The following is an 18,720-nucleotide window of genomic DNA, read 5'->3' as shown; positions in this document are numbered from 1 at the left end:
TGTTTCTGGCACAGAGGATACTGTAGTTTTAGTGACATGCCCAGACATAATCATTTCTTTTCACAGCTGATCCATCCATACTATGATAGTAACAGTTGCCTAGTGATACAGTTGTTTGGTCTGGATTTGATATATCACACCCTTCCAGATCACAGTGCCCCTGGCAAAGTCACTGACTCCAAGGGACAGGAACTCTCACTTGAGGATGAGAACAGAATTCTCGGCTGGGTTATTGTGCCACTGTTTGAAGAGTAAGTTCTTTCCACTACTTTTGTAAATAAACATTCTTGAAAAACAAAAAATAGTATTTTAGACAGGTTGTTATACGCTGTCATTTTTTGTTCACTTATCTATAATTATTGTTTGTGGCTATGAATAAATAGGCAAAATATTAAAAACAATTTGTAGCTGATTTTTATGTACATACATTTTAAAATTAAATTAAAGGATTAAAAATAAAGTTTTTGTTTAATAGATTGATGGTGTGTAGAAAATAAGGGGTATAAAGTGATAAAGATATTACTTGCACTTGAGATTTAATAGTTTACATGATATGTGTTGATTTTATTGTCTTGCCTGTAACAGTATAGTGAGAAGTAGGTATCATTTTCAGGTAGTGTTGACATTGTCGTCATAAAGATTCCTTATTAAACATTTGTCAGATACAGGTGGATACATCATTGGACAGATACAGGCGGATACATCATTGGACAGATTACCTAATTACTACTTTCCTTTTTGTGACCAATTATTTCCTATTCCAAGGCTTTTTTGAATCTGTGAAAATTTACTTGTGAACTATCATCTGTTGCAGTAATGTGAGTGTGACTAGCATTGAGAACTCTTTGCAAAATGAATGAACCTGCTTGCAAGCACCCAAGTGAAAGTGATCTGTTCACAAACAGACAATTATTTTTTATCTGTAAACCTAATCTGAATTAGGTAATACAGTCAAACCCACTTATCTGGACTTTGAGAACCCATGTATGTTGAACATTTTGGTCTGGCCCCTAAAAAATGTTGGGCATAAGTTTCGGTCCGAAGTAAGATAGGGACCCGCTTAATTTGACAAAGTGCAACTTTTAATGACCATCTCCAAGAAATTTTACAAGAAATGATGCAGCTTTTCTGGTACTATCAGTACTTTGTACGAGTTAGGATGGAAAAAGTCAGTACAAGACCCAATTTTACCAGTACAAATGCTAATCAACCAATCACATGAATGCATGGTTTATCACTTGCATAGAATTCAGAAAATCACATTGTAAAGAATAGTTTAGATTAAGAAAATGAAAAGAATGTGTTTCTGACCTTTACAAGAGCTGCATTCATGATGGACAGTATCACAAGTCAACACCACACCAAATAGCTCATTCCACAACACATCATGAATTTTATCTTGTAACTCAGTAAATTAGTAAGTCAACATCATTAATGTAGCTAAAAATACCTAATTCATTTGATGTAATATATTTAAAATGAATTAGGCTGTTTTAGCTATATTAATGATGTAGACCTGAAAATTTACAGAGTTACAGATAGGATAAAATTCATGATGCTGTGTGAGACAAACTACAGTGTAATTCCATTCCAATATTGTCACTGTCAGTCACCAACTTAATCCATACACAATTAGTAACTTTGGTACAGAGTTCACTTATAAAGTAAATAGTTCAAATACTTCTATTCTTGGTGTGAGCGAAAGCCTTCAACTTCAGCATGGTTATATCACATAACTTAATGTCATCTGTAAATAGAAACTGGCAAATTCCCCCCAAAAGCATGCCCCCCACCCCCCATTGCAAACAAACATGTGGTTATTAATTTGTTTTGAACAAAAAGTAAATAAAAGCACCAATGGTATACAAAAAATCCATAACACCTAGTAATTTTTAAAAAAATTAACATCAATCACTTTGCCGTGATTACAGATTCTTCAATGCAAATGGAATGAAGCAAAAAGTGACCTCTAGGATTAACGTCTATGAAACAGAAAGATGTGTGCTTTCATTTCTATAATCTTAAATCAAATATCAAAATCTTGCAATCCATCAAAGTAATGCACAGACTCTTCTTCTGTTGCTGTATTGTTGCAGACAATCACTGATCAAAGTTGGGAGGACTATGGGACTACAACTGTATGAATAGAATAGGTTGGCTTCTTACAGAGTTTGATGTTGAGACAGTTAACTTTAAAGACTGATAAAAAGTTCTACAGTTTGACAGTACATGAATACAGACAGCCTCATCTTTTTAAGGTACAGAGGAGATTTTTATTATTAACAGCCAGCATATACCAGTGTAACAGAACCACTGATGACCAGAAAGGTGATCAATTTTCGTACACAGTTTTGGTCAGTTATGTTTTGCTACTATTCACAAGTCAACACCAACAAAAGAAAACACTTGTACTTAAATTAGCCTAGATTTTGGTCAGCATGAGAAAACTATTACCTTGCCGAGGCTGCTAAAGGGATGAGGCTATTCATAAGGAAATAAAAACATCTTTAAACCAGTGACATTGTAACTTAAGTGTTGTAAAATATTGTGACTTGTTACTTAATCTCATTTAAAAGACCGCCAATCTTTGTTTTCCTGCAACCTGGCATGACTGAATATTATGCGTTAGAAATGCCATTTGTTTTTTTTTTATAAAAAAAACTCCTCCATCTTTTTAATTCATATGCATAATCATTGTTCTGCAGTAGATTTGTCAGCCAAATTCTGATGTCTTGGGACTTGGTTATATCAGCGATTTTTTTTACACCCCCTCCAATGTAATTGAAATAACTAGGTTTGACAAAATCATTTATTTTATGTCTGAGTATCAAATAGTTTAATCTGTATGCCTATGTGATGATATATTGCCAGAGAATATCTTGGACTTTTTAAAGAATCTTGTTCATTAAAAAAAAATATAGGTTACTGCATTTGTGTGGGAAAATATGAATGAGGTTTTTTTAGTAATACTGCATGACCAGGGGAATGCAGTATTAGTCAGAAAAAATGAATTAATATTTTCTGATGAAAAAGCAGTGACCTTAATTATTAAAAAATAGACTGCAAGAAACAAAGTAATTGAATTTCTGCTATATTCCAAATTAAATACACAACCATAGATTCTTCATTACACAGTAACAATATTAATGTGCAAATAGCACCTCGCAGTGACCTTTGAACTTCATTTTGCACTCGACATTAGTTTAAAAAAGAATTGTCTTTTTCTTCTACTTAAAATTGAAATTTAGAGTCATATTGCAAATGAATGCACATTGCAACCATTTTTCCAGTTGGTCTGGAATGTATGGATTTTGATTTTTGTGTTGATTCTTCCCAGTTCTGCTTTTCTGCCTGTGATGGACTGGATTTATTAGCTGTGTCAGTTCCTCATGAAGTACATGTGATTTGAGCAGGGAGGGATCCCCCCCCCCCAATCAGTTACATGTGTGTTTTTATTCTGATATTGATTATTTGGAATCATAATGTGGGAAAAATATGAACTCCTTCAGTTAAAATTATCAAAAAGACTGTGTAATTTCACATTCATTTCATTTTGAGTGCAGTAAGGAGAATGTGATTGCAGTTGGAAATGTACTCAAATTTACATTACAATCTTGTGGTGTATGATCAAGTTTTAGAACCAATGACATAGCTCATGAAGGGGCCATCCATTTAGTACGTACACAAAAATCTGGCAAAGCTTGACTCCTCTCCCCCCTGGTGCACATGCATACTTTATTTACACACACCCCACCTGCGTATATATGCTTGATGCACACCCATCCACTCCCGAATTCTATAGAACAGCTTATATTTAATCCACACAGAAATGATCAAGGATTAATAATATTAATATGTTTAATAAAACAGATAGTCCATCGACATTGAATGTCTGGATGCATCAAAGAAATAAGCTGCGTAACTGTAAAAAGTTTGTCTAGTGTCCACTAAAATTCAAACACCAACTGAACCTCAGTTGAACAGGTTACATATTAGAAATTTTTTTATCAAGTTTTTGCCCACCCACCCATTACCGATGTGTATGTACATTATCAGTAGATCCCCCCTCATACTCAAGCAAATGCATTTGGGTTACCCCCCCCCCATGCGTACGTACTAAATGGATGGACCCTAATTCACATTTGCAGAACTAAGAAAGTACATTTTGAGGAAATTCAAGATGCAAACAGTAAGTATATTTTTTTTTGCCATTCTTATTACCAGGTGAAGAAGACATTTATACCTTGTCACTTTAACGCTCTTTGTAGGGACCCCAGCTATGTAATGACCAGAATGGCTTCTATCACTAGCCTAATTCTGAGACATTGTATTAAAAAGGTTCACATGGAAAATTGCAAATCGGCTGGTGTATGACAGTCCATTAAGCCAGTGGAAATAAGAATTCTTTGTCATCTTGGTTTATTGGTTCTGAGGCCCTTGTTTTTCTACTAAAACCTTCAATTTCAGTCTTTTCATTACTGCAAAACCTTTGTTTTTGCTGTTGCCTCGCCTGCATAAGAAGATTGGAAGACATCGTTATCACTTTCATAAGGCAGTTCTTGTACATAAGTCTACATGGATCTCGTCCTGAATACCTTTAAGAATTTATTCAGGTCTTATTCAACATTTACCAGTTGAGATCAAATATGCATGGAAACTATGAATCAAAAGCAAAAACAGAACAGCTAAAGAGATGTTTCCAGTACTCTGGTTCAGTTCTGTGAAACACTCTCTCATTATATGTACAATCTTGAGAAAATATTACAATATTTAAAAAAAAATATATCAACATATACATGCTGATATATTATAATTAAATAATTTAGTATTTATATACTAAAAACATGTTAAAGTTAATAGTAATTATTATTAACCTGTTCATAAACTATCTTCTTAAGATGGCCTGAAATGGAATAGTTTTTGACTCTACAAATAAAGTATTATTATTATTATTATTATTACTATTATTATTATTAGTGTGGCTGTGATGATGGTGATTGCAGCATTGTTGTTATTGCCTACATATTGAAGATCTGTTTGGTGTATTTTTGTTCAGTTTTGGAATTTAATATGCTGGGAGATAATCCTTTTGCAGAAACCTTTTTTCTTGTATTCCTTTTAAACGTAAACATTATTTAGCAAGATGGACAGTGAGTATTCATATAAAATTTATCATGTCAAAGAACAGTACAGTTTTGTTGCAGCAATCGGTATTTATATACATGTGTTATTCATTTTAATGATCTTTCTCAGTAATTTTCTTTTATGACAAACCCAGAGGGCCTGCAGCCTTTTAAAAATTTTGCAAAAGTATGGCGTTAGGTTTTCATTGGACAAAGCATTTTCAATAAAAATTAGCAAAACTTTTATAAAAGTGGGAGACATGGTTATTTTCAAGCACAGGTTTGTTATTTAGAGAGTTACTTAGAGAATTTCGGTAAATCTATCAAATCTTTTGCTGTTAAGAAAATTCAAACTCACCTCATACAAAGAATGTCAATGTAACTTTTGCAAAAACTTTATATATAGAAAAAGTGCAAGAAATCTGACCTTAGGCAGGTAAGAAACATATTGTTGGATCTTTTACATTGAGAAGCACATGCTTGGTGGGGAAATCTAGTTGCTTTACCATCCTTTTCTATTTGTTTTGATGAATGGGGCAGGAAGCACAGTTTTCTTTGGAACATTTGACAACATTTTGGCACAAGCTGTCGCACATTTGTGTTTTTGCTACTGGAATTACTTTTCTATTTTTTGTGTTTCCACAATTGCATTGGAAGATGCATTTTAACCACACTATGCTTTTTCTGAAGTAACATCACCATTTGTAGACACGCACCATAAAGGGGAATATACTATGCTGTGATGTTGTCTACCTGTCTGTCGGTCCATCCATCTGTGCATTTTGGTTTATACAAATAACAATAGATGTATATTATTGATCCTGACCAAACTTTGTGAATGGCTTGTACATGAAGGGTCCTATTGATTTATGCATCAAAAAGGGTAAGGAAGAAGCCTCTTGATTTTGATGTCAAAAGATCAGAGGTCAAGATCACTGTGACTGTGGGATGAGAAATGGTTTCCTAGCAATAATTTTAAATCTAAACCAAGTACATATACCTACAATGTTTGCTTATCATCGTAAGAAAAACCAATAGAATTGACCCAGATCTGCCAGTGCATAATGTTCTCTGCATTGGTATGTAACAGACCTTTGCTTTTCAGTAATACATTTTTACATTTGGGACATTCAGGATACATCATCACTGGTAGCTCATATGGATATAGTTTGGTTCACTTCCATGTGGAAGATAGTGACACATCATTATTCATTGATGCCTTGTGTATACCCATGAAATACAAGTGGAGAGAGCATGTAGTTTTTTCCATATCCATTGATCTGATTAGACAGCAAAAGAGAGGCATTCCCTCTCCCCCCTATGCCATCATTGCCCTTCCTTCTCTTGCCAGCTCACTAGAACACTTAAATCTGTGTTGTATTTTATTTGTTTGTTTAATATAGGGCAAACTTAAGAGACAAATGTGGCTTTATGTATTTCTACTTTCAAAGATTAAATGCTGAATTTTATTATTGATATCAGGTCATTTTATTGCAATGTTTATTGTCACAAAAGTGTGTATGTTTAAAGAGGGGGGGGCTGGCTAGCTGAGTGATCTAAGGTGCTCACCTTTGCCAAACACTTTCATCTCACCTCTGTCCATGTGGGCCTGTTTCAGGCCCAGCCAGAGTGGGTATGTGAGAAAGCTTACTGTTAGCTTCCCATGGGTCGGTGATTCTTCTATGGGTTTTCTCAGGTTCTTCTTCAGCCACTTACACTGGCTGCCATATATAGCCTATCATGTGCTGAAAAAGGGCATTAAGTCCACAACACAAACTGACCTTCCTTCAACAAAGTTCTCCTCTTTCCTCACCTCTGTAAGAATTCCATTGCTAGAACACTGCATGTATGTTTTAAAGGACTTCATACATTCTCTTCAGAGCTTTTAAATAAGACACAGGTCAACTTAAGTATTTTCCAACAAAAATTTAGTGGACTTTTGCTGCAAAAGACTCCTCAATAATATTTGAAGGACTTCATTGAATGAAACTTTAAGTTTTATATAAGAGGCCTGGGGAAGTCAAATTTTTACTATTTTCCATCAGAAGTTTATGGAATTATGGTGTCGTTTGGGAGATAGTAGCCATGTTCTATGGACCTATTTTTATCTTTCATTGTTGTTCCTCAGGAAAAGCCAGGAATACTGTGTCATGAAAATGTCTGTCCATTAGTCTTTCCATTTATAAACATTTCCTTTCCACTTTATAACTTCTGAACAATGAGATACATAAAAGTTAAAATTAACTAAGTTATCAATCAGTCAGATACTCAGTATTAATCAAATGACTGCTTGCTTAGTCAGGATTCAAGCATTAGTCAAATGACTGCTTGCTTAGTCAGGATTCAAGCATTAGTCAAGTGACTGCTTGCTTAGTCAGGATTCAAGCATTAGTCAAGTGACTGCTTGCTTAGTCAGGATTCAAGCATTAGTCAAATGACTGCTTGCTTAGTCAGGATTCAAGCATTAGTCAAATGACTGCTTACATAGTCAGGATTCAAGAAGTCTATTACTTGCAACCTTGCTGAATAAAATGTAGCTATAAAGTACATTATGTTTTTGAAGTTCTGTGACATTTTGATAAAACTTTACCTATGTGTGTATTTTGATAAAACTTTACCTTAGTTGTATTCTCATTACCAATAGTGGATGTTCTATGTACCATATTTGAGTACATAATGTAGAAGTCCATGTCACAGCAAATATTTTTTTAGCCTTTTTTTGTGGCCACAGTGTAAATTGTTAATCCAGATACATCACATAACATGTTTTAGTTCAAATGCCAAGGTCATAGCCACTGAAAATAGGATTTTGAAAACTGTTTACAAACTATGCAAGCTCCTATTGCCCACTTCTTTAACTTTGGAATATTAAGTGGTATTTCAGAAAAGCTTTTACGTTAAATTCTCGTTTAAACGCCCAAGGTTGACTTCAAAAGTAACAGTTCTGAAAGTTGGAAGTTTGTTTAATGACAATGCATACAAGGTGTGTCATGGTGTCTCATTTTACAATCAGATCTACAAAATACTCACCATTTATTCCTCACATCAGCAGAAGATGTTAGTGGTGTCAGCAGGTATATGGTGTGCCGGTACATCATGTTTCATATATAGTACTCTTTTAGTCATAAATTAAAAAATGTATAATGTGTTTGAGAATGTGTTTAGACAAAGTATGTTGTTCTTTTGCACAACTTTGTATCACTGCTTCACAGGTATCAGGGATTAACTGCCATAATTTAATTCGTGTGAAATAACCCATGCTGGAAGTATCCATACAAGTGTGTCATGAAAATCACCATTGACTTTAAGTCATTTTTTACTTATACTGTATGTGACAAGGCAGGGTGATTCATGGACAGCCTTCAGAAGGTGAAAAAATTTGCACAGTAAAGCTAATTGGAGAAAGAAATTAATTTGGATGAGTTAGTAGATCACTCAACATTGTTAACACAATGGTTTATAGTGTTTACAAGATCATACCTGTCAACTCTCATGCTGGGAGGAGAAACCTCCCAATCTTATAATGCCTCCCAATTTTTTTGCAGATAACTCTCGATTATTACATTGTCTGTTGATTTTCATTTCTTAAAAAATATCTTACATAAATCAATATATTATATGCAGTTTACCAAAGCCATGTTCTGTTTTAAATGCACAACCTGTTTTATCTCCTGTGAATATTGTTTTGACAAAATAATTAATATCACACTATGAAGTGCTTTTTCTTCAGCAATTAGAATGTTAATTTTAAACATTATTCATGTCAATTTTACAGTTTTTTTATAAAAAAAACCTACAACAATACTAAAGTGGAAAGATAAACCACAACTTTAAAAGTGTCACCAGTTGGTTTCAATCCAATGAACGATCACTGTGAATGCTGTGCAATTTTCTCTACATGCAAAATAGCATCTCCATTCCCACCAAAGAAACTTAGATGAGTAAACACCTGGCATTCCAATACCATATAAACATTAATTACCATCATTTAATTCAAAGAAGAAATGATACCCAACATAATATATGCCCCTCCAAAACTAATTCAGAATAAATATGTTTACTAAACGGTGTTAGATGTCTTATGAGTTGACCTTAAGGAAATAAGAAGAGATATAAAATGTAGGAAAAATAGTTGTCACATGTATGGTAGCTTGAGACTGCAGATTTGAACTGCTAAAATGAATTCATACATACTTTTGGCATCATTAGTTTCAACAAAATAGGGTATCATTTATTTACCAATCAATTGCTGGTATTCAAATGCACACAATGTAGAACATGGTTTCTTTGAAATAGGTCAGAGGGGCAGTCCTTTTCACAAGATAATTGCAATGATAAGGATTAACTGTTAATTAGTTATCTTGTTTTATTGCTTGTATATTTAAGTCTAACCTTTTGCTGTTGTTCAGTTTAGCCACTGCTGACCAGTTTATGAAAGGGGGGGGTACATCCTACGGGAAAATAAGGTGCATAGCAGGGAGAAATGGTGCATCCTTTGAGAATTTCACCCACCCTTTATTTAATGATATGCTTTCAGAGTCTGTCACTTTTCGCAGCATCCTTTAATGACATACTTTCAAAGTCTGTCACATTTCACAGCATCCGTTAACTCATTAACTCCTGGCACCGCATTTACATGGCAGGAGGTAGTAGCCTACTGCCGAGCTCTGTAGTGTCAAGGTCATGTACGATACACTAAAGTGGGTGGTATTATAGAAAGGTAGACAGATGTAGCTCTACAATGATACCAAACAATCTGTAGGTTTTAGTTGCACTACAAAATACCGAGGGAAAAACCTAATTTTTTGGACCCGTTTTTTTTTCTCACCAAAAATTTGCCAGTGGTTGGAATCCAATTTTGTGTCAGGATTTTAGACTTTTTGGCCTCAGATCTAAGGCAGACCAGTCTGAACTGCACACAGACAGGTGAACCTTTGCAAAAAGCAGGATAAGGTGGGCCTTTGAAATAAAGAGTGGTCTCGATCCCAAAATTATGGGTCTGTTAAGCACCAAAAAAAAAACTTCCAACTTGTACCCTTCTGCTCGTGCACAAGCTAAATAACCGATGGAAAATGATGTTTCTAACACAACTAGGCATTAGGCTAATGGAAAATCACTTGGAAGTTGATGTATTAGGATGTATAAGGAAACAGCTCACAAAATGTGTTTCCTACTCGCATTTCAGGCAAAAACAACAAAAACCTCCAGGGGTTAATGACATACTTTCAAAGTCTGTCACTATAGTTAGCATCAGCAGACACAGTAATGTCAATGTTTGCTATTCAAATCAAGCTTTAATAAATAGGGAATAAATATTAATAATTTATCAAATATATTTTAATTTTAATATTTTATTGTCTACTGGATTCACTTTTCAAGTCCTAACCTAGCCACAGCTAGTAGTTGAGCAGGTTTTTCCCTAGTCATAATGCTGCCTAATTAAACTGACTGGCCAACTTCTTGTTCCAATAAATTGTGCCAAACAAGCCAACTCTCCAAAATCACCTTTGTCAAAATTGTTTAATGCATGTAGCCAGTTTCAAGATGGCTTAGTGGTAATTATTAATGATATAATTTGATAGGTTTCTGCTACAGGTGTGTTTGGAAAAAAAAAAACATTAAAGTGGTTTTAGATTGGACTGAAACTCTACTATGACAAGCATTGTTATAGCATGAATTCAGATACAATACAATTGTGGCATGGCTTATTAATTTTTAGTCTTTCTTACCAATTTCTTCTGACTGATTTCTCAATTACTGAAAAGTTATTTTTTTCCCCAAAGTAAATGTGAGTTTAATTTCATGATCTTGTAAAGTATGCTTGATTCTTGAAGAAAAAGATTTGTTTTTTCAGATAAAGATGTTAAACTTTCTTTTTGTGAATGTTTACTGCAAATATGCTGATAGTCAGTTACTTATTTTTGAAAGTCATTATCTGTTGAAAACCTGCTAATTGTTTGTCTAATTTGTTTTGAACCATGAACAATATATAACGCTGAGAATGTTTCTTTGGGATTGTTTTAATATATGTTTCTTAGGGATTGTTTTAATATATTGTGTAAATTGTTGTTCAATCCAGAGCAAACAATAGATCACCAGTGCCTGCTCAGTCTACTGGTATACATACTTGTGCACCAAACAATGACATTGTGGAAAGAGGTTTATATTGTAAAGCTGTAAATTAATTTACCTACCAAATAAGTCATTGCAAATGATCAACATTAATCCCATAGTATAAAGTTGTTGAAACTACCTGTCACTAGATTATTTACAATCATGAAATGAAACCACCTTCATGCACATGGTCAGATTTTCAGTCATTTGTCAATTGATCCATCAACCAGAGGCTGAATTTACCACCCAGTGCAGCTTTGTTTGTAATTATGAACTAAATGCCGCTGTCTTGGAATGTCTGTATTGGCTACTAATAATGAAGTGATCTATTTGGGGTCAAATGGGCTTCTGCATAAATGTTTTAGTTCTTAATGGTTGGTGAATGACGTGTGTTATGTAAGATAGAAACATTCTGATTTTGGGGTCAGAAGATTAGTGATCAAGGTCACTGAGAATGAGCGACAAAAATATTTTTAGCATAATAACTTTCATTCTTCAGTCCTTTTACACTATATGAATTATACTCAGAAAAGCATTAGGAATTCTAATGAGATGAAAATAGGTTATTTCTTCATAGGATTAAATGCTGATAAGATTGTCCATAAAATTACAGTGTCTGTCTTGTACATCTACAGCTGCCTGAAGAAAACAAGCATTTATAATGTCTACTATTCAAAATGAAAATGTTACCAATCAAACATCCAGCATGACTACCACACCAGTTATCTTGGAAATCGTGTTACTCACTCATTGTGCATGAAAAGTCATATCAAAATGAGGCTTTCACTGGAAGATATTTTATAATGTCTACTAGCTCAGGCATGAAAATGGTACAAATATGTATGGCCAAAATGGTAGCCATCTTGAAAATCTTGTAATCAATTAACCTCCTGAATAGAAATCTTATCAATATGTAGTTTTCAACAGCAGACTTCTTATGATTTATAGTTGGCCCAAATAAAGATGATGCCAACTGACCTTCTAGTATGGTCACCAGAGCGACCATCATGAAAATCTTGCCATCACTGATCCTCGATGCATGGTCATATTAACATTAGGTTTTTGCAAAAAAAAATTATTTTGATTTCTGATTGATCCTAAAATAACATAGTGACAATCTGATGTCTAGTATGGCCACCATTATTGCTATCTTTGGGAATCACGCTGTTGCCTTAGTCACATTGACCAGCAGTGATGTGGGATTTGTAATTTGGTTGCTTTAGTCAATCAGTTTAGAAAGAAGTTCATCACTCTAAAAATATTAAACAAGCTATATCAAAACATGTCTCCCTCATTACATTAGAAACAATGACCATCAGGGCCAGCACCAGACTATCTGGTGCCCTAGGCAAGGTTAGATTCTGGTGCCCCACCCACCCACCCCACCCCCGGAAAATATCAATTTAAAAATTTATAAACAAAATGTACATTTGTCTTTTCATACCCAACAAACATATAAGACTGAATCTACCCGATTATTTGTCCCTGTATGAAATAAACCAGGATAAAAAATGACCGTCAATAAAACTGAAATTTATTTATATATTTTTCAAAACTGTTGTTGATTTGGAGAAATGCGCCCACTGAAATCAGCGCCCTAGGCGGCTGCCTAGTTTGCCTATATGGTAGCGCCAGCCCTGATGACCATGCAAGTGGTTATCAGATTTCTCATTATCTTTTGAAGTGGGTGGTTCAGTATTAAAAATACATGACCAGATCAGTGCAACAGTGTAATAATTTTTTGGGGCATGATTGTTAAAATTAGACAGCCAAGAAAGAAAAGTAGATCGTAATTTAGCCAGCAGCTGGTTGATAATGAGAAGGCTGAATTGTAAATATGGAAATGTTATAATTGTAAATGTGGAACTGATATAAGTCACAAATTTAAGGCATTTGAGTATTTCCAGTTTACAAAACTTCATTAATTAGAATTACAACTAATGGCACTATTGTAAATATTGGCACATTGTTCTCAGGAAACAACTTGTACAACTAATTGTAATATCTATATTAAGGAAAGCTTATTTGATCAAATAACTTTGGCTAGTCCAGGGAGATCACGGTTTAGGAGATATCAAATATTTACTGAAAATTTATGAGCAAAGTGAAAAATTGGTTAGATACAAGTTTTCTTTTGAATGGAGATATCCATAATTTTATATGTATTGTTCTTGATACAACATGTTGCCTTTTCCGTTATTATGTTTGGATTTTGCTATTATTTTCATTCTTTCTCCAATGTTTTTAAACCCTAGCAATTTTTTATGATATATTTTATTTTTTAAGTTTCTTGTCCACTGATGTTTATTTCACATTTCAGCAATTGTGTATTGACGGGCACACACTTTGTCCCAGTGTTTAAAGGCAAACCATCAGCAGAGATACTGGAATTGTTGACAACTAATCCTGCTCAGGCTGTCCTTGCAGGACAAAACTGGACACCCAAGTCCAGATATGTAAGTTTTAAAAAAGATTTTAATTTTCTTCTTTCATTGAAATATTTTATTGTGTAGCCTGCTTAAATAGCTTAGTAGGATCTAGTTATCATTTTTTAATGGCATTTTGAAGCATGTTGTTGCTGTTGACGTTGTTGTTGTTGAAGGGTTTAACGCCATTTTTCAGCACAAGATAGGCATGGGAGCCAGTATAAATGGTGGAGGAAGAACATGTGAAAAGCCCAGAAAGAACCACCAACCCATGAGAAGCCATGTTGTTGCTATAATACTACTAATATTTTATGTTGGATGTTGTTGTTCATGTCTCCAAAAGTTGTGGAATATATATAGTATTACAGTTTGCAGGTGAAGACTGTTTTGTAGAACCATTGTTTGCCCCTAAAAATGTATATATTTGTTACCTTATTACACTTGTATTAGTTGCCTGAATAAAGGGCCTTTGGATGAGTCAGAAATCAACAGTTTCTCAAATTCATTCTCATGAAGATGTAAATATTTCTAAATCAGAAATAATTTATTATTAATGTCATAATGTTAAGTCAGAATAACAATTTTATTGTGACACTACACCTAACAGTGTCATAATGTCTCATAAAATCAATGTTTTACTGTTATGATACCTAACAATGTCATAATGTCTCATCATATAATCAATGTTCTACTGTTATGACACCTAACAATGTCATAATGTCTCATCATAAAATCAATGTTTTACTGTTATGACACCTAACAATGTCGTAATGTCTCATCATAAAATCAATGTTTTACTGTTATGATACCTAACAATGTCATAATGTCTCATCATAAAATCAATGTTCTACTGTTATGACACCTAACAATGTCATAGTGTCTCATCATAAGATCAATGTTTTACTGTTATGACACCTGACAATGTCATAATGTCTCATAAAATCGATGTTTACTGTTATGATACCTAACAGTGTCATAATGTCTCATCATAAGATCAATTTTTTACTGTTATGACACCTAACAATGTCATAATGTCTCATAAAATCGATGTTTACTGTTATGACACCTAACAATGTCATAATGTCTCATAAAATCAATTTTTTACTGTTATGACACCTAACAATGTCATAATGTCTCATAAAATCAATGTTTACTGTTATGACACCTAACAATGTCATAATGTCTCATAAAATCAATTTTTTACTGTTATGACACCTAACAATGTCATAATCTCATCATAAAATCAATGTTTTACTGTTATGACACCTAACAATGTTGTAATGTCTCATCATAAAATCAATGTTTTACTGTTATGACACCTAACAATGTCATAGTGTCTCATCATAAGATCAATGTTTTACTGTTATGACACCTAATAATGTTGTAATGTCTCATCATAAAATCAGTGTTTTACTGTTATAACACCTAACAATGTAATAAAATCAATGTTTTACTGTTATAACACCTAACAATGTCATAGTCTCATCATAAAGTAAACATTTTACTGTTATGACACCTAACAATGTCATAATGTCACATCATAAAATAAACGTTTCACTGTTATGACACCTAACAATGTCATAATGTCACATCAGAAGAAATGTTATCCTCTGACATGACACCTAGCTGTGTCTGAGTGCCAAGTTATGAAACAATGTTTTACTAAGACAACACCTAATAGTGTCATTTGAAAATAAAATGTTATCATGTGACATAGCAGGTCACAATGTTATAATGTCAAATCATGAACAGTGTTTTACTATGACGTGCCATTAAAAATGTCATAATGTTACATCAGAACAAAATGTTATTTGACGTAACACCCAACAGTGTCATAATATCAAGTTATAAAACAGTGGTATACTGTGACAAAACACCTAACAGAGTCACAAAGCTACATCATTGATCAATATAAACGTTCTGCCATTTTATGATAAATAGGATTTCAGAATCAATTTTATTTGGCATGAAATTTATGAAACTCACTAGGTAATTATAATATACAGCTTTCTGACACCAGCTCATTGTTTATATTGTTTTCCACTGACCTAATGTTCATTTCTTGAGTGACATTTATATTTTCAACTATACATTCATTACTCCATCAATATTTTGGACTTGATTTCACATGCACTCATGGAAAATGTTATGTGGATGTATTTCAAGAAAGTAACTCAACCATACCAAAAGTAGGCTACTGTAACCTAAGTGTAATGCGTGAATGATGTTGTATTTGCTTTCATACCAGTCTGTATATTGTTAACAGCTCGAGACGTACTCCTTTTGACAAGGTATTTATGTTTACAATTTAATTTAATTTTTCTTGTCAAATATTTCATCTCATATTAACTTTATGTAGATTTTTCTATCACTTTAGCTTGCTGGCCACATGTCAGTCACCTTGTTTGATGGACACTTTGAGTGGGATCATGTACCAGAGAAACTGGTAAGACCTTACATTGTTTTAATTATTTTTGTCATAGTTGAATCAAAGTGTTCTAATACTACATTATAGGATTCTGAAAGATATCCCGTTTCCCTCCAAAGTGATTTTGCATTTTGTGAATATTGTTTCTTCCTTAAAAGATGAGTATTGAAGTATAATATTTTGTTATGGTTGAAATATTATTTCAGGCATTTTGTCTTCAGTTTTTACAGCATTTAGTTTCAAATGGCATTGGCATGAGTTCAGAAGTTTCTTCAAACTTCCATAAGTTTGTTAGGACCCAAATCCAGGAAAGAAATGTAAATACTTTTTTTAATGGTCCATGGTTCAATGCATTTTTGTTCGCTCACAATTTTTATTATACTCGAACACCGCTCCGGTGGCCTAGTGGTTAGAGCGTCCGCCTCGGATGCGAGAGGTCATGGGTTCGATCCCCGGCCGAGTCATACCAGAGACTTAAAAATGGTACTAACAGCTGCCTCGCTTGGCGTTCAGCATTAAGAGGTTAGTGTTAGGACTGGTCGGCCTGGTGTCAGAATAATGTGACTGGGTGGGACATCATGCTACATGTCTGCGGCATGATGCCCCAGTGCTAGACATCACTATAAACTGCCACATTGCAGACATCGTAGCGATATGACTTAAAAATTGTTAGAGCTACGTTAAAAATAAAAATCACATCACATATTATACTCTAGATCAAGCAAACACTAATTTGAAAACATAATAGAGGTAGATGCAGTCTTAATATAACATAGAACCCAGTTTTCCTTTATTTTCAGTTTGGACTTCAGTGGGGATTTGCTTTGGTTTCAAATTGTACTTTTTATTTTCTGCTATATTTAAAGCTAAGTTTCATTAACCAAAATAGAGCATAAATTTTAGACCTTTGTTCATTGGGTTCTTAAATGTATGGTTTTTAGCAACCACAAAATTCACAAAAATGAGTTCCCCACTAAAAAATAGTGAATTTAAAGTCTTTAATATTACATCTTGGATATATAGTTAAATATTGAGATAGTCAATCCCTCGTCCAGTATCCCACATCAAGGTTAGAATTTAGTATAGCAAACAATGTTTATGTTTGGGTGTTCTAAGATGCACCAAATTAGACTTGAATAAATCACAAAGTACATGTACTTTGAATTATTCAGACTACAATATATACTCACATATAAGTCAGGTATAACTTTAAACTACATAGACCCAGATGATCTGCTGGTGTATAATGTGCCAGCAGATCAGGGTCCGTGTTGTTTGTTCTACTGATTACACATAACAAACTACAAAGACCCAGATATGCCAGTACATTATGCAGTGACAGATCTGGGTCAATGCATTTTGCAATTGGATATGACTTGTACACAAGTATATACAGTAAATAGATATATAAAGAATACGGAAAGAGTACAAGAGGACTTATAAATACAAGACCTCATTGTTTTTTGTTTTGAGTTGTGGCATATTTTTCACTTAACAGAAAATGAGTAATATGTCCATTCTTTGTTATCTTCTTGTGCTATAATATTATCTGTATTATGCATTCAGTATTATTTGTTTCAATATCATTAACATAAAATCAGTAATATATCTATTCCTTATTCGCTCTGTTACTTTCACACCATCATCATGGGTGCTATTTCCACTAGCAGTTTTACACCACTGCTATGGATGCTATTCCCTAAGTTGCTTTTACATTACCGTGGATTCTATTCCTATTTGCACTTTCATATCATTGCCATGGATGCCATTCCCACTAGCCTTTCCACGCCATTGTCATGTATGCTATTACTACTAGTGCTTTAAGTCCATTGCATTGGATGCCATTATCACTAGCACTTCCACACCATTGTTATGTATGCTATTACTACTAGTGTTTTAAGTCCATTGCCATGGATGCCATTCCCACTAGCACTTCCACACCATGGCCTTGGATGCTATTACTATTAACACTTTCACACCATGACCTTGGATGCTGTTGACACAAGCAATGTCACACAGTTGCCATGAATGCTATCCCCACTAACACTTTCACACAATGGCCTTGGATGCTAACAATATCACACAGTTACCATGAATGCTATCCCCACTAACAATTTCACACCATGGCCTTGGATGCTATTCACAATATTAGTCAAGGTAACCAAGCAAAATGAATACTTTGTAAAATAAAGAGCTTGGTTTCACAGATACGGACCATTGTGGGCAAGCGAGTTTCAGAGAATTCCTGAACTGACACTTAGAGTTGTTGTTGTTGTTGTGGGGTTTAATGCCATTTATCAGCACATGATAGGCTATGCATGGCGGCCAGTATTAATGGTGGAAGAAGAACCCGGGAAGAACCACCGACCCACAAAAAGCTACTGGCAAGCTTTCTCACATACCCACATTGGCCGAATCCTAGACTCAAACCCACGCAGACATAGGTGAGATGGTGGAAACACTCAACAGCTTTACAATGTAACAAATAACTAAAAGAAAGAGCCTTGAGAATCACTCATTTGGTCTATATTCAAACCTGCACTTATTATTATTACTATTATTATTATTATTATTATATTTCCTATTTATATTGAATTGTATGATACATTGTTATTTGAACAAGATCTGC

General features: G+C 34.1%; 1 protein-coding gene across 3 annotated transcripts in view; it reads left to right on the top strand.

Moving 5' to 3' along the window:
* The window catches only part of LOC149775796 (uncharacterized), a 145,282-nt gene that overhangs the window by 106,758 nt on the left and 19,804 nt on the right, over positions 1–18,720 (top strand). For 2 of the 3 annotated variants that reach the window (XM_089944044.1, XM_089944045.1), the window contains exons 23-26: positions 67–251; positions 5,530–5,559; positions 13,558–13,693; positions 16,041–16,109. In XM_089944044.1, the coding sequence (XP_089800170.1) occupies positions 67–251; positions 5,530–5,559; positions 13,558–13,693; positions 16,041–16,109 (420 nt within the window). The remainder of the gene's footprint in view (positions 1–66; positions 252–5,529; positions 5,560–13,557; positions 13,694–16,040; positions 16,110–18,720) is intronic. The other variant, XM_089944046.1, reaches the window with a different exon arrangement.

Source organism: Sinohyriopsis cumingii, chromosome 19, assembly GCF_028554795.1.
Source record: "Sinohyriopsis cumingii isolate HCF-2022 chromosome 19, ASM2855479v2, whole genome shotgun sequence".
Taxonomy (NCBI): Eukaryota; Metazoa; Mollusca; class Bivalvia; order Unionida; family Unionidae; genus Sinohyriopsis; species Sinohyriopsis cumingii.
This window is presented reverse-complemented; position numbering and strand designations above follow the sequence as displayed.